Source organism: Prunus dulcis, chromosome 4, assembly GCF_902201215.1.
Source record: "Prunus dulcis chromosome 4, ALMONDv2, whole genome shotgun sequence".
NCBI lineage: Eukaryota > Viridiplantae > Streptophyta > Magnoliopsida > Rosales > Rosaceae > Prunus > Prunus dulcis.
The window spans coordinates 20,684,100-20,707,648 of NC_047653.1; the positions used below are offsets into that span (position 1 = coordinate 20,684,100).

The following is a 23,549-nucleotide window of genomic DNA, read 5'->3' on the forward strand; positions in this document are numbered from 1 at the left end:
GTTCCATTTCCCCAAGTTTAGTTTAGGGTGATAGTGGATTAATTTCTTACTCCCACAGTCTTCTTGCTTTATCTTGAGGGCCCATTTGGTTCAAGGTTTAGGAGATTGGGAATAGGTTTCAAATTGCATTCCCATGTTTGGTAGGTGCACTCTTGGGAATGCAATTAAGAACTCATGGGTATGGATTTCCCATGTAGGGGGGAAGTTCATACCCTTGGCTCACCTTGGGAAACTTTTTCCCTCACTTGGGAAAGCATTTAATACAATTTTTTTGGACTAACTTACCCATATTATTTTATTTTATTTTGAGTCAAAGGCGATAGACAAATGTTATTATTTTAAAATACTACTTTTGACCATTTAAAAAACTCTTCATATTAATAACTTTTAATAATAATAAATCAAGGGTATAGTTGGAAAACTGATCAATTTTTCATTCCTAATATTGCACAAACAAAGCATGGAAATGGGAGAAAACGACATTTCCTAATCCTCATTTCCCAGCGTTCTCAAACATGGGAATATTCTCCATTCCCATCTCGTGAGATTATACATGGGAAGTTTATTCCCATGAAGTTCAATCAGGGAACCAAATGGGCCTGAATGTCTTTTGCGCGATCTTTGGGCTTTTTCATGGTGTGAGCTTTGCTCTTTCTTTGTACACTCGTAAAAGAAAACCCATCTTGAGTTTCGTTTGGGCTATATTTGGGCTCTCTTCATGTCATGGGCTTTGCTCTTTCTTTGTGCAAAGGAAAACCCACCCAGCCGCTGGAGGAAGTCCGCTCCACCACCAACGGCTAGAAAATTCCAAACTCAAAACTGCAGGAAGTCACAAATCCATAAGGGGATCATACCCGTTAGATCTCGCACCAATCCAACGGCTATAATTTGATGAGAATTAGACCGTTGGAAGTAAAGTCGGTTCCGCAGCTTCAAAAAGAATCATCACAACCACAATCTGACAAAAACTTCAGAAAATCCCAAATTCCTGAGAAAGAGAAAGCGACAATCGAAAGGAATTTTCGAGAGAGAGAAAGAGGGGCTGAACTGAAGAAAGTGGCGACCATTAACGCCGAGGAAGAAGGAGAGACGCGCAACAGTCGTCTCCAGGTGTTCTTGTCGTCGTTGTTTTCGAGTCTAGGAGGAGTTTTTGGCAGTAACGGTCAAGAAAATCAAGATCTTGAAATGGCTTCCAGAGCCGTTGTTGTTGTGCCTCACCAACTACAAAGAGGTACCAATGTGCTTAGTTTAAGTTCTTCTTTGATTGGTTCTTTTGGGCATCTTTGTTTGCTTCGATAGAAAAAATAGAGATCCGTTCATTGTTGTTTTCTGTGGGTTTTACTGATCAAGTTCCAATTTTTGAAATGTTTTTTTCTTTTTTGGGATTTTTGTTCATATGTCGCTATACTAAAATCTTTTATTTAATTCCTTGTCCGGTTTTTGAAAACTTTCTGTTGGCTATTTCCATCCACCTCATGATTATTTTTCTTTTATATTTTTTTCATAAACAACAATTTTGTGAGTTGTATTTTCCATTTCATGTTCTGACCTCTTAAGTAAGCGTTGGTAATTTTTGGTCCATGTCATGGGAGTTAGCATTGATTTTGTGTTATCTTTTCTGTTGTGTCCTAACAAATGGTTGATTCATTCGTTTGAACTTTTGTTTGATGCGGTCTGTTTGCCCATTTCAATGTGAAAACTGATAGTTTAATGGTATTTTAGAGGAAGGCAAGCAGAAGAAGGTAGCAGGAGAGGGGAAAAATAGGCAAGTTCTTCAAGACATTAGTAACCTAGTAGTAACTGCTCCTGCTGCCCAAGGGAAGATCCATGCTAAGCTTCCTGCTCCATCAGAGAAGAACAAGGTACCAATCCAATCCAAAACTTTTTTTTAATTATTTTACTTTTATTTTTATTCTTCTTCTCAATGAAGTCTTAGAATTTACTATCTCACTTTATCACAATGTTTGGCTATTGTAATTTGCAGAAACCGGTCATAGGAATAATTAATGGGGGGCTGACGGCTGGAAAATCAGGTGCTGCGAAGAAGGCTGTGGCAGCTGTAAATGAGAAGAGTGCTGTTAGTGGAAGGAAATCTAGAGAAGGAGCCTCAAGGAAGAATGCCAGGGCCTTTACATCAATTCTCAGTGCCCGAAGCAAAGTAAATTTCATTTTTGGTGGTTCAATTTTTGTTACTTTTGCTCTGCATTGTTGTATTGTCCACTGAGTTTGCTTTTCTCACAGGCTGCTTGTGGACTCACTAGTAAGCCCAAGGATCCAAAAGTGGACATTGATGCAGCTGATGCTGATAATGAGTTGGCAGTAGTTGAATATTTGGATGAAATCTACCAGTTTTACAAGCTCACAGAAGTATTGACTTGAACTCTACACTCATTCTCTCTCTTTCTGTCTCTCTGTCACTTTCTCATATTGGATTGTTATGCTTCCTTCTGATGGATGCAGGATGAGAATCGCGTGCACGAGTACATGGCTTTACAGCCAGAAATAAATACCAAGATGAGATCAATCCTTGTAGACTGGTTGATAGAAGTTCATCACAAATTTGAACTCATGCCAGAAACCCTCTATCTTACCATAAACCTTGTTGATCGATTCCTTTCGGTTAAAGTTGTACCAAGGAGGGAGCTTCAGTTAGTTGGCATCAGCTCAATGCTTCTTGCAAGCAAATATGAAGAAATTTGGGCACCAGAGGTAGCAATTGTTGTTTGTTTGTGTATCCTGCATGTGGGTTTTCTCTCTTGGGTTTTAATTTTGAATATTAATCTTGGGTTTTGGTTGTTAAAATGGGCAGGTCAACGACTTTGTCTGCATTTCAGACAATGCTTATGGTAAAGAAAAGGTGTTGGTGATGGAGAAAGCAATCTTGGGAAAGCTGGGATGGTGCCTAACAGTTCCTACAACTTATGTCTTCCTGGTGCGCTATATCAAAGCATCATCTGCTCCATCTGATGACGAGTTGGTATGTGATTTTTTGAGGTTCATGGGTATTCAAGTCCATGGTGAAAACCTGTATTTAACAATTTGATTTGATTGAATTTTTTTAATTTTTTGTTTGTTGGTGATAACAAAATGTAGATGGAGAATATGGTGTATTTTCTGGCTGAACTGGGTCTGATGCACTATTCTGCTACGATTCTCTACTGCCCTTCAATGATGGCTGCTTCGGCTGTTTATGTTGCTCGATGCACCCTTGACAGGACCCCTTTCTGGACTGAGACTCTCAAGCATCATACTGGCTATTCTGAAGATGAGCTGATGTGAGCCTTTCACAATTTACAACTCATAAATTTTTGTACTTACTAATTATTGTGACATTTAGTTGATCTTTTTTATTTTCCTTTGTACTCTGGATTCTACTGGAACAGGGACTGCGCAAAGCTGTTGCACAGTTTTCTTTCTGCGGCTGCAGATAGTAAGCTCAAGGCAGTCTATAACAAGTTCTGCAGCCCACAGCATGGTGCCGTGGCTCTTCTTTCACCGCCCGGTGGTAATCTTTCGGCCAAATAAACCACCGTGATATTATTGTATTCTGATAGGCCATGATTAACTGCTCCTCTAGTTAGAAGTATGGGAATGGGAGATCATTTTGCTGTTATGATCCGCAGCTGTTGGCTGCTATTGTTGTTACAGGCTTACAGCCCAGCATTCTTTCTTTGTAATATTTTCGATATTCCTTTAAATGCTAATGCCACCAAGTTCTTGGTCTGGTCTTTTCTCACCATGTGTATGTTCTATGAAGTTGATGTTTATCTTCCCCTTAACCAATTGCTTCAGCTTCATGTGTCTCCATACTTCAAAGGAAAGCATAAATATGCAATTATAAACGTCCATAATTTAATATATTTCTCATCTCATTCGTTTTAGTTTTTTAATTCCTAAACCACCATGCCCGATTTTATTTTTGTTTACAAGAAGAATTCCAAGCTAATGATGTATCTGTTCCATAGAGAAAGCTACCCAGAAAGAATTCCTAAGTACTTACCTATTGTACATTTGTGAGAAATTTCCGACAAAGCAGATAATATTTCTTGGAACTGACGTTCTGAACCCTCAGAGCTAATTCTATCAGAGAAAACATACAGGGTGAAATTGATTGGACATGTCCTGAAATTAACGAGTCTCTTGTTTTGTTTTCAAATAAAATGCATGAGATGTCTGAAGAAATAACCAAAACTCGGAAGCAGAGTTGTTCAACAATTTCTGACTTAACCAAGCAAGCAGATCATAGAGTGTACAACCCACAAAAAGAGAAACGAAGTGCCAAAGTTACCTCCAGGTTCCAATTCTTATTATATAAAAAGAAGATTATTAGTTTTTAAAGAGTTACATTTCATTATGACATAGAAAATCTTTCCTAAACATAAACAAATAGAAGCTTTGCTCAGCTTCATTTTTTATCTCCTTCCTCAATGACCTTTACCTTAGCCCCACAACAGCTCTTCCTAGTATGCCTCTCAACTTCAACTTCAATTTCTTTTTGATTCCATATCTCATATTTTTTCCCAAGATCCAGCCTTCGCTCCAGGAACTCTGAATTCTCCTTCCAAACCTCTCCATTACTGTAAACCTCCTTCTTCCATATTGGAACTGATGCCTTTATCTCATCAATCACAAATTTACAAGCATCCAATGCATCAGCCCGATGAACGGCTGAGACTGCAATGAAAACACTTGTTTCACCAACTGGAACTGGGCCGAGGCAGTGGGCGACTGCAATGGAGAGGAGATTCCAGGATGATCTAGCAGATGAACAAATGGACTTCATGCACCGTAGTGCCATGGGCACATACGCTTCATATCTAAGCTCCAAGACTGTTTTGCCTTCAAAGGTGTCGCGCGTGGTACCAGAAAATGTTGCAACAGCACCTGCCTGTGGGGCACTCACATAATTGATATATTTGGCAATGTCAATTTGGTTATGCTCCTCTAAAATTTCCACAAGATCTTTGTCCTCAGCAGCCATCTTCGGTCTGTGTTCTGAAGGATTATGCAACTTTTATCTCAGAATTATCCTCTGTCGAGAATAAGGTCCTGTGGTCCAACTTCAGATAAATGATGGCATATCAGCCATATTGTTTAATGACAGACTTGACAAATCTATCAAAGAAAAATTAGAATGTCAGTACCATATGACCCAATGAACCAAAGAGAAAAGTCTCAATTACAAATCACAATAAAGGCCAGTTGGCTCTTGTGTATTATTTCAAGGCAGGTAGTAATCGCATAAAGTGGAATCAACCATGAAACAAGAAGCCTTTTTTAAAACAAGAGATAACTCTATCAACATACACGCATGAGATAACTCTAAAACAAGATTGAAATATAAACTCCTTCCATATAAATTCGAAACCTATAAATAGCACATAGTTAAGAATACCATCCAAGTTGTAATTTAGCCAATACAGAAAAACCGAGCCAACAACCTTTTTGCAGACCAGCCTATGTTTTCCATAAAGTTTCACCACCTAATCTGCTAAATGGTAGACTTATCTACGGTTTACCAGTGTTTTCAAAAGGCATGCCGGAGCGAAGGGGCAGAAAATCGCCCCAGGCTGTCGGCTGTTTCGCGAGTTGCACGTTTAGCGCGAGGAAGGCGTGAGGAGGCGTTGCAAGGCGTGGCCAGGCGGAGCAAGGAGCGCCAGATCTGGACGCTTCTGAACCGGAAGAAATTTTACGAGTCTGCAAATTGGCTGCGACTCTGCGAGGAAGACGACTAGCGTGTTAGACGACTCGCGTGTTTTTTTTATAGGTTTATTGTAATGAAACGACGTCGTTTCGATTGCAGTGTTTTAGAAAAATTTTAAATGAAACGACGTCGTTTCACTTTGAGTGTTTTGAAAAAAACAAAAGAACCCCAAGTTTCTGTTTTTTTTTTCTTACCTTTATTGTAACTAGCCCCTTGACACGTGCTCATGCATGTGCCAATTATGTCAATTGGTTTTATTTTTATTTTATTTTTGGAATTAAAAAAAAAACATGGATAGTTATATTCCATAAAAGTAGGACTTATTATCTAATATTGGTTTTTTTAATATGAAAAAAATGTGAATTTACCATATTATCCTTATTTAATTAATATATATATATATATATATATATATATTGTATAGTACAACCCTAATTTCTACCCTTACCGGGTAATCTCCATCAATTTCAAGAATTCTCTTCATCTTTCGACTGCAAGTAAGCAATTTTATTTTTCTCTATAATTCTTCGCAACTGTAATTTGAAGTTTCGTATAATTTTTTTTCTCAATATATTAGTTATCTTATTCGTTTATTTGATATAGTAGAAATTTGACATACATGCATCATACTTGTATCTTAAAAATTATTAATAGTGTTGTTTTATAGCTATGAATCGAAAAGATCCTGCGTGGAAGTATGCAAAAGAAATATAGGGCAAACCATGATGAATGTAAGAAAGTTCTTGAGCATGTGAAAAAAGAGTGTGCCACAACTTTGAAAAATTTTCAGCTTGAAAAAGAAAGAAAAATGAAATGCTTAGAGAGATTGGGGATGATCCATGAGGAGGGGCTCAGAGTATGGAAACTTCATTGGATGAAGAATATGGAATCCCTGGTACTAGGAGTGTTATAGTTGATGAGGCTCTTAAAGCACAACCTAAATCAAAAAGACCAATGGATAGATTTGTCACTTTAGAAGCTCAGCAAAGTACATTAAATTTAGCATACAAACAAGAAGAAAGAAAGGAAGTTTGTTGAAAGATTGGTCGTTTTTTCTTCTCTAAAGCACTCCCATTTAATATTGTAAATGATCCATTTTGGCTACCTATGGTGGAGGGGATTGCCGCATATGATGTAGGATTTAAGCCTCCATCAATGCATGAGTTGAGGACTTGGATCTTTAAGGAAGAAGTTGGATGCATCACGTAGGGAAATATTGTTAGACAGCGGCACTGAAGCTACACTCGCCTACATGAAATCGAAAGCGTCAGTGGATCTTGAATTTTTTTGGAAGTTTAGTGTAGAAGAGGAGAATAGGCTTGCTAACTTGTTTTGGAGAGACTCTACTTCACTTTTTTTATTATGTTGCCTCTGGAGACATTCTCATATTTGATAGCACATACAAAACCAATATGTATGACAAGCCTCTAGTGTTATTGTTGAACCACCGGGTGAGTGTTGGCTATGCCCTATTGCTTGACGAGACCTTTGGAACATAAAATTAGTTATTGGAGACATTCATATCCTCCATGAAAGGCAAGAAGCCAACATCAATACTAACGGATGGGGATGAGGCGATGTGCAAAAAGCAATTGAGTATGTGTTGCCCATGTGCAATCATAGGTTATGCTCATGGCACGTGGCAAGGAATGCACAGAATAACTTAAAGGATGAAGAATTGTAAGATCATTTCAAGCATATGTTTGGGAACCAATTACAGTCAATTAGTTTGAAAAGAAATGGGAGTTTTTGAAGGACATAGTTACTACACATAAACAAAAGAATGGCTACAAATGATGTATGCAAAACGAGATGCGTGGGCGAAATCACACCTTAGACCCAAGTTTTTTGGTGGTATGTGCACTTCTCAATGCGTGGAGTGTATGAATAAGTTTGTGAAAGATTACTTGAGGAAAGGTGTTAAGTTGTTTGAATGCATTCCAGCAACCGATAAAGCCATAGCATGAATGAGGAATACCTCGGGGAAGGATGATTTTGACCAAAACAGTCAAAGAAAGTGTTTACAACAACACTAAAAAGTCTTGAGCAACATGCTTCCCAAATTTACACTCATAGGTGCTTTTTATTGGTATGTAACGAGATCAATGCTTCCTCAGCACTCATTCATGAAAAAATAATTCATAAATTCGGAGGACGGTTGTATATTTTAACGAAATACGGTGAATTGCAAAATAATTGGAGTTATGTATACCTTGGTGGCAAAGATGTTCGAATAGAGTGCAACTGTTAGAAATATAAAAGCGAAGGCATCCCATGTTGCCATTTATTTTATGTGATGAAGTGGGGAATGTTATGGAAATTTCATCGTCACTCATAATGAAGTGATGGAAAAAACTGCCCGAATGGACAGTGGATATGCATTTATGTCAAAAAGTGGTAGCAAAGAGGTTGTACAAACCGCGAGATATGAAAGTTTAAGTTGTATTGCCAACAAAGTATGTTTGTATGCATCAAAGAGCACAAAAGGGTATAATATTATTTATAAATTTTTCTTATTAAAATAAATTAATGTTCAAAAGGCTTATACCTCAGTGCTTCAAGGCTTACGCCTTGCATAAGGCGACTAAAAAGCCTCGCATCAATGCCTCGCCTTTCAAAACATTGCAGTTTACCACTAACCACTATTTCAATGACAAAAACACAAACTAGTGATAAGAAAACAATGAAACTTTCCCCCGCTTCTTCAATAGATAGGACTTTTTGCTTGAATTATCCAAATATCTATCAAATATCTATCGTGATCAAAAGACAATCTTTGTCGCACTTGTTTTGCAAGCTTTATACAATGAGTAGAGTTTAATAAGTCAATGAAAGCCAAAAATGTCAAAAGTAGGGACTCATACAGGACTAAATTTCACAAAATAATAGAACAACATAAACAATTTGTCAAGTGAAGCTTTCTGGCAGGCAGAACTAAGTCCAACCAAAGCTTTTTCTTACTACAAATTCGGAAGTTCAAATTTGAGACATGCAACAATGGCACATTCTTAAAAATGGATATAGAAAATATCAAATATTTTATACACAAAAGCATCATATGAGTTATTAAATGTAAACTAAAACCTACCCTCATCACAATTCAATCCTGGAAGGCTCAAGAAAATAAAATTGTAGAAAGCATCATAAATTTCAGGCAATTCAAAAATACATTCTATACAACTATAAGCAATCATGGTTCAAATTACTAGAGCACAAAAATTGATGAACCTGAACACGAGGTCAAAGTTGCAAACTAATTAGCACCAGATAATTCAAAATCGGGCCAGTATTCGTTGACCTTATGACTTGTTGATTTTGGGCAAGGGTATTTTAGCAATTCTCTTCTCTATCTTCTCATTCCTGGTTCGTGAGGATGGAAAAGGGGCTAGGGTTTTCATTTTCCTAGGTTTCTGATTGAATAGAAGGAGAAGAAGAGTTAGAAAGAGAAGAAAACTCACCTTGCAGCTGCTGCACCAAAGGAGAATTTGTTGTCAAATTTTCTTACCAAATTACTTCTCTCCTCTCTTTTCCATTTTCTGATTTTCTTCTTCTCCTAGTGAGAGCTTATGGGAAAAGATAGAGAGAAGAAATGCAGAAAAAAGAATTAATTCTTATTCATTAGCGGAACATGAACGAAATGCAACGCAGGGTCAAGCCAAGCCAATGATGGAAGAAAATCAAGGAAAAAGGAGGATATGTCTGAGTCAGTCTAACAATTCTTCGAAGTTCTTTAGATGTTTTAATTAATAGGTTAATTACAGTTTAGTATCTTGTAATTACACTCTTAAGCCCCGTTTGGTTTATGGGAAAGGAAGGTTGGGGATGAGAAATCAATTGCTTTCCCATGTTTGGTAAGTCAGGCATGAGAAATTGTTGCCTCGCAGATGGGAAAGTAGGGGAAAAATGAAGCCATCCTCCCTCCTAGGGCTTTACGTTCCCTTCTCATGGGAAAGTAAAGCCAGCATTAAATGCAACTTATTTCTGACTAATTTGTCCTTAATAATAATTTTATCCAACAACTATTGGTATTCTTTTTTGTTTTTTTAATTCATACTTCTTAAAATCCTCCCAGCAACGTTCTATTTCCCCAAAATGTATTTCTCTTAACTCTGTCTACACAAGGAAGGCAAAACTTCAAGCTCACCCAAGTTTTCACATTCTCATCCTTAAAGAAACTTCAAACAAGGTGGGTATTGTACTTCTATTCATCACCCAATATTTTTCATTTTTATTTTTCTTCTTCCTTTTTCTTTCCCACTTGAGCACCCAAATATTCATTATATGAATTGACTTAAGTTATGGGTTTAATAGTTAGATTATTTGATGTCTTTCTACTTTTTCTTTTTCTTTTTCTGGGTTTAACATGTATTTTGCTCTAATACACCGTATGAAATTTTGGTTGAGCTAAGACTAGACGTTGATATCTCACACATATATCTCTCACACCATATGAATATTGAGGGAAAGTTGCAATCTCTCTAAGCTCACTTGTATCAATGACAAGTTGTGTTAAATACAACACTCTTTCGCCAACTAAAGAGCAAATTCTTTTTTGTTTGTACACAACCAAAAGCAGCTACAATCAATCAAGAAATTATAGAGACAGAGAAATTTTTTTAAAGAGAGTGACTTAGTATTTGCTATTTCCTGTTGTGTTTGGAGTAGTGGGTGTGAGTGAAAGAGAGAGGATTTTATTTATTTATTTGGTGTGACAGGACCCGGCCCAATTTCCACTTTGGAATTCAAGCCAAGTCCTGTGAGTGTCCGACACCTGGCGAATGTCGGGCACAAAAGACCTTTTTACCCTTCTCGCCTCAAATTCTTTTCAGACTTCCCTTAGACTTCTGCCGAAATTTCGGCAGAGTCTCCCCTGTATTTTGACCAATCCCAAAATTTTTCACCTGTTAAACAATCAGTAAATCCATCCCAACAGCCAGAATATCTCAAGTAACAGATCTCAACTTTATTGTTCCACTAGTTCTAGATATCAGAGCATATTCTAAAGTTTTCAAGGTTTCAAGGATTTTCTACAACACTCTACCTGACCTTGAGACGCTGAAGCTATGAATGGCCCGGTGGTGGATCCCGTGTACTTCTACGGCCTGGGGGCGAAAAACAGGTTGAAAATGTGAGTGGACAAAAATAATGTTCTTGAAAATAATTTTATAAACATAATATCCCCCATAAAAAAAATAACTTGATAAGTAAGGCTAAAATTCACCTGTGTTTAATATAAGGTTTTCATCTGAATATAATTATAACCGTAATCCTATAACTTCGTAAAACTGAACAATTATATAAAGATACAAAATAGCAAATATCAAAGAAACTGGTTTGAAATAGCTGAAAATCATAACTGAATAAAAGAGCTGAAAATCCTTTGAAAATACCACCTATTTGTACCCCTGTCATATCCGTCAATTCCCCTGGCAGGTCTCGGGCGCCACGCAGTCCACCCGAGCCGCAAACTGGCGAAATCAGGGGACTATGATCAGCCTGATCTGCCGGCAGATTCCTCGATGACACCAAGTCAACTCGAGTCGCTCTGGCAGGATGCAGGGGACCGTAGTCAGCCTGATCCGCAATCCTGGCAGGTCTCGGGGACACAGAGTCAGCCGAGCCGCAATCCTGGCAGGTCTCGGGACACCAAGTCTGCCGAGCCGCAAATCCTGGCACTCACGGTCCGAGCGTCCCCGAAACTCGTGAGGCAAAGTCAAGTGCACTGACTGAACTATAATCAGACTGGATGTCCGTAGACATCGGTCCGACTCTGGGTAATCACCAAAAGTAATGGGTACACGGTGGTTTTCTTTGAAAAATAAATTTAGAAAAACCTGATAATTCTCGGTAATCTGATAAATCTGATAAATCAGAGTTCAACTGTAAATTTTGTATCATAAACCTCAAATCTGCTGCTCAACTGAGTAATATAAAAGTAAAGACATTTTACGCTACGATTCATGGTTGGAACACTTGCTATAATACTTATTCAAGATCAAATACGAGAGTATATTCAGATAACCTTATTTATAAAAAACTTATTTATATAAAATCAATATAAAATCACTTAAGAATTCTTATTTATAAGAAATTTTCTATATAAATTATTTATATAAAATCTTTCATGAAAGAGAGTCCACTCACAGATGGTCCGAGCAAATTGGGACCCTTTGAAGGTCTCTTTTGCAATCCTGTCGGGCTCCTGGTGCCTGATTACCCATAAAGATTAAATTAATAAACTGCTGAATAAAAAGAATTTCAACTAAACACCCTGCCCCCGGCTCCTAGAAATACGTGTACTCGTTTCAGGTTACTCCTATGCCCACCTTAGCTTTTTAGACAGTTAGACCGGCCTTAAGAGACCCGAAACCTCAATAAGCGATAAGCTGCCAGATCGGCCGATCCGGGACCCCGTGGGTCCACGGTCTCCGATGGCCAATCTGGGCTCCTCTGAAGGTTCCTTACAGAGAAGGAACCATGTTCTGCGATTTTGGTCCGAAACGGACGGCCGGATTAGCCAAAATCGCGTTATCGCTTAAAATCTAAACCCTAGCCCCAGGGTTCGCGATTCCGGAGTATCCGGGACTCCGATTCGCAATCCGTCGAATCCTACACGATCCTGAGATCATGTAGACCGACATATCCGAAATCCAGCGCGATCCGATTATTTGACGATACTGCACCCACGGATCGCGCGATATGGAAAATCCGTTCGGGGCTCAAACGGACTCCGAATCGAGATCCGCGAAATCCTACGTGCTCGTGACGGCACGAGGGTCACAAAACTGTACAGAATTACTTCACCACCCTCGCCCACGCGCCCCAGCACGCGCGGGCAGATTCGGGTGTCTAAAGCGATACCGGGTGGCCGAAAAATCTCGAAACCAAGACTCCAAACTCCTACCCTAGGTAAAGCACCCCATTTGGAGTCACTTTTGTTCTTGGACATACCCCAAAAAGTGACCGGAAATAGTAGTTTTTGGCGGCCGAAGTTTCGGCCAAATTTCAAGTCGAAAATTGATCACTTTAGAGCTAAAATCGATCGAAACCCATACATCCATCAGCTAGAACACAAAAAATAGCTGAGAAACCTTACCTTACTCGATCGATTTGGTGGAGAAACGAAGGAGAATTTTGAACTGGAAGTTCGGATGAACTCGGGCGAACCTCCGTCGGAAAACATGATTTTCCGATCAACTCCGGGCGGCCCAAGGGTGGAGGTTGGTCAGGTCGTGACGGCGAGAGGGAGGCGGACCCGATGGTACCCACGGAGGAGATCGGCTCGGCCTGTGGTAGCCGGGCCATCGCCGAGAAGGCGAAGGGTCGCACGGCCAAGTCGCGCGGGAGGAGAGAGAAAAGAGAGAGGAAAAACTGACGGGGGAGAGGAGAGAGAGTGGGGCTAAAAATATGACTTTTTGGCCAAATTATCGTTTTGCCCTTCGCGGTTTTTAGACCATATCTTCTTCGTTGTAGCTTCGATTCGGATCTACTACGTGTCTACGGACTCGTTTCGCCGTGCTCTACGCAATGGCGTAAACGGAATTGCCAAATTCTTTTCCGATCAAAAAGTCAATTTTCCCCCTATTAATTAATGCGAGGGCAAAATAGTCTTTTTGTTAGAAGATATTTTCCTTACTTTTTAGATATTTTCTTTCTTTTTAGATATTTTGTTTTGGGTTCTTACATGGTGTCTATGGGGTGGTGGATTATGATGCCAAATACATCACTACAAAAAAAAATAGGATACGACAACATGAAAAATTGCAATGTCCTATTTGAACATTGTGAAAAAGGGTGATAAAAAACTTTCATTTAGCCACGTTTTCATACACCATTGCGAACCATCATTTTATGATGTGTAATAGTATATTATATCCCCAACGTTGCTGTGAATGTTGTGCTTTATATTTAAAAAAAAACATAGAGTTGTACGTTACGAAATAGTATTTTATATTCGTAACATTGCGATGTGACAGGACCCGACCCAAATTCCACTTTGGAATTCGAGCCGAACCCTGTGAGTATCTGATACCTGGCTAATGCCAGGCACAAAGACCAAACTGCCCTTCTAACTAAAAATCAACTTTTAAAAAATAATATTATCTTGTACCGAAAAATTCGGCAGAGTTTCCCATGTAATTTACTCATTCCCCAAAATTTTCACCTGTCACCAAACATTTATATAACTCAATCGTTCAGCATGCATTCAATTATATCAAAACAAATTAAGCATCATAATATTCTGGTCTCAAGTTGCCATAAATCAAATGAACCAATCTGCTAATAAAATTCATCTAAACTTTCAAAACAACACTATTGCATTGTTAATCTCAAGCATTCTAACTCGTGGCTGCACCTTGTAACTATAGTCTGCCTACGTATCCTTACTGAGGGATCAAGCCACATGTAGTTCTTTCATTGAAAAACCACTCTACTTCTCAAATTTCATCTTAGCTTTCTATTCCAAACTTCCTGGCATTTCTCACATAGCAATATCTAATCAAATGAAGAAATAAAAGTATTTATATCAAGTAATCATGCTTGGAAAGCCATAACCATTAATTTCTCGTGACACCAATAGTGACACGTCCTGACCTGTAATCCTCGCTGGACTCAGGAGACATCTGGTCAACCTGGTCCGCAATCCTCGCTCCCACGGTCCGCATAACTCTAAGACTCGTAGGGCAAAATATGCTAAAAACTCAAGATATTTAATACTATAAAAATAATGCAAGATAAAGATAAATGAACATAATAAAATAAAATAAAATAAAATGACATAAGTTAAAGATTATAAATTCGAAACACCCTTGTATTGAACTCACGTAAAGTTCTTAAATAAAAAAATAAAATAAAAAATATATATATATATCAATAACTTGATTTAGAATCTATATATATTTCCATCTATCGCTTGTAAAACAAATGTGATGCTTAAGAAAATAATGGTAACTGTACAAAATCCACAATTTAGTTTAAAAGCATCTCAGAACTTAAATTCTCTCCACCTAGGCGTACCCCCATTTCTGATCCGTCAATTCCTTTAATACCGCCAATTCCATATATGCCGTCAATTCCATATATCCGTCAATTCCAATAATAATCCGTCGATTCCAATGTTAGTCTGTCAATTCCATCTTCGCAGGTCTCAGAACCACAAAATTAACCGAGCCACATAACTCGCAGGTCTCAGAGGTAACACTTCAATCTGAGCCCAATCCTCGCACCATATGGTTTAGACGTCCCTGAAACTCGTGGGGCATCATCAAAATTACAAACTGTCTCAAGGCAACTGGGGGGTACCCTCGCGGTGGGTTTGAAAACCATAACTCGTCATTTATATAAACTTTCAATAAGTTAGTTCTCAACTAAACTTAAAATATATACACATATATATCATAATCTGATAAAAGCCAAAAGCTAAGATTCATCCTTTTCAACTACTGAATATATCTATATATATATATATATATATATACACTAAACACTTGGCTAGCTTGTTAACTATCTCGATCTCTGCTTAGCATACCATTCCAATATTATATTATACTCTTACCACACAATTAACCATATGAACATATATGAACAAGGGATAAATAAACAGAGAATTATATATTCATCTCGAAATCACATAAACTCATGAAATTAATACCATAATTAAATAAACCAAAAGAACACTCGCACGTACATAAACTTCCTAAAAAATTAATATACAAACAATAGAGCTCAACAACATTGATTTATCTGAAACCCTAGCCTTGGGTTCCTGGAAGTATGTGCACTAGCTTTAAGATCACTTCTACGCTCACAGTAGCTTTTCCTAACGTTTAGAGCGGTCTAATAGTGCCTCGGAACTTAAAAGTAATAAAGTCCCAAAAAGTCAACTCGGGGCCTCGTGGGGTCCATGATGTAATGACCTAAACCCAAAATTCATATTTAATTAGTAATTTATTATAAGAAAAGACAATTTTGCCCTTGAAATAATTTATTAATGAAAAGTTGACTTTTTGACCGGAAAGGAATTTGACAATTCTACAGGCATTGTTGCGTATAGCACGATGAAATGAGTTCATAAACACGTAGTGGGCCCGAATCGGAGTTGTAACGAGAGAGTTATGGTCAAAAGAAACTCAATGGCACAATCGTAATTATTTCGAAATGGGATTTTATAAAAATTAGATTTTTCTCTCTCTCTCTCTCTCTCTCCCTCCCGCGAGCTCCCTTCTTTTCCGACGGCTTCTCTTCCTCTCTTCGAAACTCCGGCCACTGGCCACGGCTGTGGTCGGGGCTGGTACCAAAATGACCGGGGCGTCGTCCTCTTCCAGCCCCAGCCAGCTCCCGCCTCCAGCCGCCGTGATTTGGCCGGAAAATGGAGAAGAAGCGACCGGCGTCGTCCGATCTTCGCAGCCGTCGATCTCCCTCCTCCGGCCACCGTTTCCGACGAGCCAGGTATGGATTTTGAACCTCTCAAGCTGTTCTAGCTGCCTGTTGGGTAGGAATTAGTCAGTTCTCAGTGCAGATATTGGATTTTCGAATTTGAAAATTTGGCCGGTTTTCGGCCTCCGTGTTCCGCCACTTCCGGTCAGTTTTTGGGGTAGGTCCAAGAACAAAAGTGGTTCCAAATATGGTATTATACCTAGGGTAGGAGTTTGGAGCCGTGGTTTTGAGATTTTCCGGCGATGCGTAATCACTTTGGACACCCATCGCTGCCGGCGCATGCGGCGGCGCGTGGTTTAATGTAGTGCAGTGGTACTGAGTCTTGTTACGATCCTTAGGTTTTCACAAGCGCGTTGGAATTTGCGGATCTCAATTTGGATACCGTTTGAGCCTCGAACGAATTTTCCATATTGTGCGTTTTCCGGGTTCAATACTGTTGAGCCTTTGGATCGTACTCAATTTCAGATATGTTATTCTAGATAATTCCAGAATCGTGTAGGATTCAACGGATTGTGAATCGGAGTCCCGGATACTCCGAAATCTCGAACCCTAGGGCTAGGGTTTAGAAATTACGCGATTACACGATCGTGGTCAATCCGATCGTCCGATTCAGACTAGACTTGCAGGACATGGTTACTTAAATGTGAGGAACTTATAGGAACTCTCGGATTGGTAATTGGAGGTCGTGGACCCCACGAGGTTCCGTATTCACCAATATGGAAATTTATCACTTAGTGAGTCTCGGGTCTTTTAAGACAGTTCTAACCATCCGAATTACTTAAGTGAGCATAAGAATGATTTTAAAGCTAGTGCACGCACTTCTAGGAACCGGGGGTCAGGGTTTTAATTAAATACTTATACCGAGTAATTTTATTAATTAAATATTCATGGTGGTTTAACCCGGCACCAGGGGCCAGGCAGACCCGCAGGAGGGACCTTCAGGAGGTCTAGCTAGCTCGGACCAGGAGTGAGTGGACTTTTCTTTTATAAATGATTTTATGCAAATAAATTTTATTATTTGATCTTGAATAAGTTTTATTGATTGTGGTTCTCCTAGCATGTTTTGTTGAAGTTAAATATCTTTATTTATATGTTGCCTAGTTAAAATGCTAAAAAGATATGGAAAGTAGAGATTGAGAATTATATCAGACAAAATGGCAGCAGGGTTCTAGATTTAATCAAAAATTCAGTTTTTCATCAGATCTTTCAGAAATCTTATATTTTCTTAAGTCACCTTGGATACCCAGTTACGGAAACAGGTTGCCTTCAGTATATGTTGCCTTCGGATATGACGATGTCCACGGACATCCAGTTTGCTTTCAGTTTTGTCAGTGCACTTGACATTTGCCTCACGAGTTTCGGGGACGCCCAGACCGTGAGAGCCAGAAATGCGAATCAGGCTGACTACGGTCCCCTGAATCTTGCCAGTTTGCAGCTCGGGTCGACTTTGTGTCACCGAGACCTGCCAGGGGAATTGACGGATATCAGGAATTGACAGAAAAAAAGGGGTGCACCTAGGTGGTAGTTTTAAATTGATTACAGTACTTTTATGCGAGTTTTATTGATCTTGAATATGATTTGCATATACGTATATAAATATGTCAATGCATTGATTTCAGTACGAATATAATAAAGAGGAAAAATCCAGTTTTTGCATAACTGTCTTTTTTTTTTTTATATAGTGGGGTTAATATGTTCATATGCTATTTTCTGGACCTTTATTTTTGTCCACTCACATTTTTTGAATGTTTTGCGCCCCCAAGCTGTAGACGTGCACAGGAATCCACCACCGGGCCATTTTTCCGTCTTCTTCGCCTTTCCTTTGATTTAGAAGCTTTGTTTTGTAAAAGGATTAACTCATCTGTAAACTCGTAGTAATTGCTCTGATATGTTGCCCTAGATTGAGAACTGAACTGTTGGAATGTATATTTAAGTTTCCTGGTAGTTGGTTGTATAAATATACATGCTCGTTTTGACAGGTGTAATTTTGGGATTGAACAAATTACAGGGGAGACTCTGCCGAATTTTAGGTAGAAGTCAAGGCTAATTTAAAATTAAGTCCGTGACTAGAAGGGCAAATAGGTCATTTGTGCCCGACATTCGCCAAGTGTCGAACACGCACAGGATCCGACTCGAATTCCAAAGCAGAATTTGGATCGGGTCCTGTCACACGACCTCAAAAATTTCCGATCCAAGAGTTCCTAGAGGTCTTAACATGCCTAGGACACATGTCCCGAGAGTTTGGTCTCGATCGGACAGTTGGATTGATCACGATCGCACGATCGGGGTTACTATAAACCTAGCCTTGGGGTTGGCCTTTTCAAAGTATCCGGAACTCCGATTCACTATCCGTCAATTTTTACACAATCCTGGAATTATCTAGATCGACATATACGAGAATAACTACGATCCAACGGTTCAAACGTATTGGATCCAGAAATCGCACAATATGCGAGATCCGATCGGGGCTCAAACGTTGTCCGAATTGAGATCTGCGAATTCTTACGCGCTCGTGACAACCCGAGGATCATACTAGGATTGAGAGTGACCTCACCAGGCTTTCCACGCGCCAGCAGCGCGTGGGTGGCTTGATCAAATTTCGGCGACCGAAAATACTCCAAACCGCCAACCCAAACTCCTACCCTAGGTATAACACCTGATTTGGAATCACTTTGGTTCTTGGATCTACCTTGAAAAATGACCGGAAGTGGCCGGAATCTCATCCCGAAATTCGACCAAATTTTGGGTTACAAATCGAGTTGCCTACACTAGAAATTGATCAAATCCTACCCAACCATCAGCTAGAACACATCGAAAGGATGGAAAAACATACCAAATTAGAAGAAAATGGTGGCCGGAGGTGTCCGAAAGAGCTCCACGAAATTCCGTCAAAAACTGTCCAAACCGCCCTGTTTCGTGGCGGTTTCTGGCGACCACGACGGCGGATCGAGGCTGAGATGGGTTAGGACTGGAAGAGGGAAGTATGGTGGTTCTAAAGGGACTGGTCTTCCTTCAATTGGTGGTCGGAGGTGAGAGATATCACCTTTGGAAGTTAGCTGGTCGAGCTGCTCAACTGCAGAAATCTGGGTTTAAAAAAAAAAATTTTGAACTTCAAAATATTTACGGTTATGTCACTGAACTTCTTTTAATCGTCATTTGTTTGTTACAATCCTGATTCGAGTCCACTACGTGTCTACGGACTCGTTTCGACGTGCTCTACTTAATGGTCCAATCAAAATTTCTAAATTCTTTCCCAAACTTAAAATGACCTTTTTACCCCTTCTTAATATTATATAATATTTTAATTTCTCAAATACCTTAATTAATTCAAATCCTTTTATTTTAATGTTGATTTCAATTTATTCCTCATTAAATTTATTCTTACTTAATTATTTTAGCATTTTTTTCGGACCGAGATGTAACAATTTTACCAAAGTCTCCCGGTCAACAAGTCACCATTTTCTCTAATAATTTATTATAGGGGCAAAGTTATCTTTTCTCAGAATAAATTTATAACTAAAAATAAATTATTAATTTAGGATCAGGTTGTTACATGATGGATGTTGTGATTCCCATTAAACAATACAATGAAGATTTAGGCGTTGCAAAATAGTGTGTAATATTCACAACGTTGACATGGATATTGTTGAATCTAATAAAAATATTTTAGAAATTATTATTCTATTATTATAATATTTTAGTCCCAATAGTAGAAGAAAAATTGGCGCTAAACCCAATAGTAGAAGAAAAATTGTTGCTTAGTCCTAAAACCCAAATATATATATTTTGCTAAAACTTGAAACACAATTGTTGGGCTTGCTTTTGAGAACCCAATTGTAACATCCTCTCTCTTTGAAAACTGAAAATCAACTAGAATGGGGATGAGCCTTAAATGTTGAAATTGTCTTCAAATGTGAGTTATTGTTCTTTAATTTTTCAAATTTTCTTTCAGTTTCTTTGAGTTCACTAAAAAATTACCCATGAGTTTCGTAGATGCTTTGTTTGACAGTTTCTTTTTCGTATTTCTTAGTTATGAACTACTAAGAGAGAACGAGTAATCAAGAGGGAAAGAAGAAAAGGTAATGCTCTCCCATCGTGTTTTCCTAATCTAGACTTCGAAATTTCTTTCCAATTTTATATGGGTATAGGCCCAATCGTGTATCGTAGTTTTTACACTGCACTTTGCTTAAACTAGGACAAAGACATAATTTAAAGACTGATCTGATGTTTTGATTATTGTACTTCGTTTTAATTATTTTGCATTGATTGTTTCGTTTGAGCTTTACACTTGTTTAATATTTTTTTTTTCTCTTCCAAAGTAATTTATCCTTGTTAAAAAGTCATGGTATACCTTAGAAGTTAGTATTTTGTTTCATTGAATTTTGTCTCCATCTCTCAATGGCAAAACAAAAATTAAGAAATTTTGTGCGTAAGCAGTTGCTAAATTAAGTTGCTACGAATGATGGGTTCACTTACCAAGGTTAACTTCTTGACCTTTAAGACACAACCCATAATGTTAGATGTTTTAGGACATTTCAAACTAGATTATAAGAACAAAAACTTTTGTTTTGTAGATATTTGGATGAGTACAGGGTCGGAGGGCTCAATTTTGTCAATACTGCCAGTGAAATTGTAGGAAATCTAGATATAGTTTGCCCTTGTGAGGTATGCAAAAACTTGGAGCACCACCTTATTGATGTAGTGTGCGATCACTCAATCTTACATGGCATGGATCCTAGCTACACTACTAGGCTTCTTCATGGTGAAAGGTCTAGTGAATCTATGATAGATGGGGATATAGAAATGTTGGAAACATATAAGATGTATAAAGAGCACATTGGTTTGCAAGAAGGTAATGTGGAAGCGCAAACAAATGAAAGGATAGAGGCAGAAACATCAGATTTTATTAGGGATGCTGAAACTCCTTTGTTTGATGGTTGTACAAAGTATACAAAGATGTTAGCAACAATGGCTTTATTTAAGCTTAAAGCTGCATTTGGTGTATTTTACAATTTTTATAATGAGCTCCTCCCAATTATTTATGACATGCTCCCAGATCAAAGCACACTTCCTACTTCAATATATGCAATTAAAAAATTGCTAAAGAAATTTGATCTTGGTTAAGAGAAGATACATGCTTGCGTCAACGATTGCTGCTTATTTAGAAGAGAACTTGAGCATGTGCAAGAGTGCCCAAAATGTGGTTCTCCCAATGCATTTGATGGTATAGTAGGATTTTGAGTATAAAGTTCTTAAAAGGCATTGAGATTGAACTTTTGTGGTAATTTAGTTAAGATTGTTTATTTTTGTTGAACTGGTACCACTCTTAATGCTTTTTTTAATTTTATAAATATGACTGATATTTATTTTATAAATGATTTGCTGGAAGTTGTATTAAAGATAAAGAGTGTATTGCACAAATGACACAAATTTGAATATGATTTGGATGAAAATGATTGATAGATGTAATTAAAAAGAAAAAAGAAAAAAGAAGAAGGGATTTGACAATGTCCCAATTCATGTTGTGGATAACAATTAGAGAACGTCCAAAGCGTGTTGCGAAAACTAATCTGCAGTGTAAATAAGACGTTGTTAAAAGAACAAGAGTATCACGATGTCCATGGAGCGTTGTCAAATATGCTATAAAATGTTGTGTGCTATATTTAAACAACATTCATGCACATGTAAGACAACATCTGTAACATGTCGTTAAATGCATTTGACTTTTAACAACATCAAGGTACGCGACAGTCGTAAATGCATTGTCAAACACCATTCACAACGTACATCGCGCGTTGTTAAATTCATATTATGGTATAGTGCTTGTTTCATTTCAAAGCCTAAGCTACATACCTAAATCACACTAATAAACTTTGCTTAATTATGGCTTGATGTTTTTATGTTAGTTTTGTTATTTAGGTTTCTTATTGATTGATGGTATTCTTTTCTTGCTATAATTGATTATGTTATTAATGGTATATTATGCAGTTATGGCGCGTATAAAATTGTCAAAGAGGAAAATGACTCTTCTAATGTTGGATTATGTTATGTGTTTGTCTAATATCATGATCATATTCTACATTATAATGTATATTATTGCGGAAATGCATAGGAAATGAAATAAAGTGATATTTCCGGGTTACTTTCCCAGCATTACCAACATGGGAAAGGAATTACCATTTCCCACCTCTTGGAAAATGATTTCACATCAAATTCGTTCCGTGAACTAATGGGGCCAAAGGGCAAGCCCAATGGTGGGCTTTAAATGAGGCTCCAAATATGGCAGATGAAGCCCTATTTAGAGCTCCAATGGAATCTTTTGGGCTTTAAAGGTATCTAGCCCACAATGGTGGGCTCTATGCTCGGGGCTCTATAATTTTTATGATGTAATTTAGTTTACATGTTAATTTGTTTGTTTGTTTGTTTTTTGTTTTTTGTTTTTTTTGCTATGAGACCTAAATTGTATTAATGTATGTTGGTGTTATGTGAGTTTTTTTTAAAGGAACATTTCAACTAAAAAAAATCAAAATTTGGACAAGATTCCTAAAACTTTCATATTTAGATCAAACAGACGGTTTTGTTCGAATGTCAGATTATAATGGAGGTAGATGGACACAACTCCTCATCTTTATGGCTTTTATCCATACTCATCTACTTTGTCAGATAATAATGGGTGGTAGGTTGATGCAACTACTCATCTTTATGGCTTTCATCCATATTTTGTCAGATAATAATAAGGGGTAGATTGATGCAACTCATCTTTACAGCTTTCATCCATACTTTGTCAGAAAATAATGGGGGGTAGATTGATGCAACTCCTAAACTTTATGGCTTTCATCCACATCTCTTCTACTTGGCTAGATAAAAATGAGGGTAGATGATTCTGTTCCCTTATAAATGTCAAGGGCTCAATGCTTGAACACACCACATCCCACCCATTGTATTTCCACAATTCAATTCTCTCCCACACACTACAATATCCGATAACGACTCTTTCAATGGAGAGACAGATGCCCACATGATGATTTTGGCTATGTACGAACAACACCAACTCCGCATAGCAGTGAAGAAGAAGGCTGAGAGGTTGTCTCATGGTGGCACAACGTCAAGACGACGTACTATACCAAGAGATCGAGTAAGTGCCCATGAAAACCTTATGCAAAATTACTTTGCTGATCCTCCTTTGTATCCCCTATCAAAATTTCGTAACAGGTTTCACATGAGGCGTGAGCTGTTCAATCGAATTATGGAACAAATTTTCCATTTCAACGACTATTTTATGTAGCAACTTGATGCTACTGGAAAGCTTGGTTTCTCACCCCAAGTGGAGATGACAGCTACATTACGTATGCTTGCCAACTTAAACGATGATTACTTGAAGATAGCATAGACTACATCCTTCGACGCA

The 23,549-nt window shown here is 38.1% G+C and overlaps 2 protein-coding genes across 3 annotated transcripts; one reads left to right on the forward strand and one right to left on the reverse strand.

Moving 5' to 3' along the window:
- The first annotated feature begins 931 nt into the window (after positions 1 to 931).
- Positions 932 to 3,779, forward strand: LOC117624678 (G2/mitotic-specific cyclin S13-7). The gene is made up of 8 exons (XM_034356068.1): positions 932 to 1,231; positions 1,723 to 1,862; positions 1,985 to 2,158; positions 2,242 to 2,367; positions 2,461 to 2,709; positions 2,810 to 2,977; positions 3,094 to 3,275; positions 3,384 to 3,779. Exons 1-8 carry the CDS (start codon positions 1,186 to 1,188, stop codon positions 3,523 to 3,525), a joined length of 1,227 nt encoding a protein of 408 aa, XP_034211959.1. The 5' UTR covers positions 932 to 1,185; the 3' UTR covers positions 3,526 to 3,779.
- A 490-nt stretch (positions 3,780 to 4,269) lies between these two features.
- On the reverse strand, positions 4,270 to 5,741 carry LOC117626751 (molybdopterin synthase catalytic subunit). Of its 2 annotated transcripts, none has more exons than XM_034358577.1 (2): positions 5,520 to 5,741; positions 4,270 to 5,115 (listed from the first exon to the last, which is right to left on the reverse strand). In XM_034358577.1, the coding sequence occupies exon 2, from the start codon at positions 4,979 to 4,981 to the stop codon at positions 4,406 to 4,408; it is 576 nt and encodes a 191-aa protein (XP_034214468.1). In that variant the 5' UTR covers positions 4,982 to 5,115; positions 5,520 to 5,741; the 3' UTR covers positions 4,270 to 4,405. The 2 variants fall into 2 exon arrangements, with proteins under 2 accessions (XP_034214468.1, XP_034214469.1); XM_034358578.1 differs by having other exon boundaries at positions 5,442 to 5,741.
- Positions 5,742 to 23,549: the final 17,808 nt, after the last annotated feature.

What these genes read in the sequence shown, in the direction of transcription:
- LOC117626751 (XM_034358577.1), bottom strand. Translation starts at nt 4,981, where the DNA reads ATGGCTGCTGAGGACAAAGATCTTGTGGAAATTTTAGAGGAGCATAAC.
- LOC117624678 (XM_034356068.1), top strand. Translation starts at nt 1,186, where the DNA reads ATGGCTTCCAGAGCCGTTGTTGTTGTGCCTCACCAACTACAAAGAG. An exon ending in GCCTCACCAACTACAAAGAG is followed by an intron (nt 1,232 to 1,722) that starts GTACCAATGTGC and finishes ATGGTATTTTAG; the next exon opens with AGGAAGGCAAGCAGAAGAAG. An exon ending in TTCTCAGTGCCCGAAGCAAA is followed by an intron (nt 2,159 to 2,241) that starts GTAAATTTCATT and finishes CTTTTCTCACAG; the next exon opens with GCTGCTTGTGGACTCACTAG.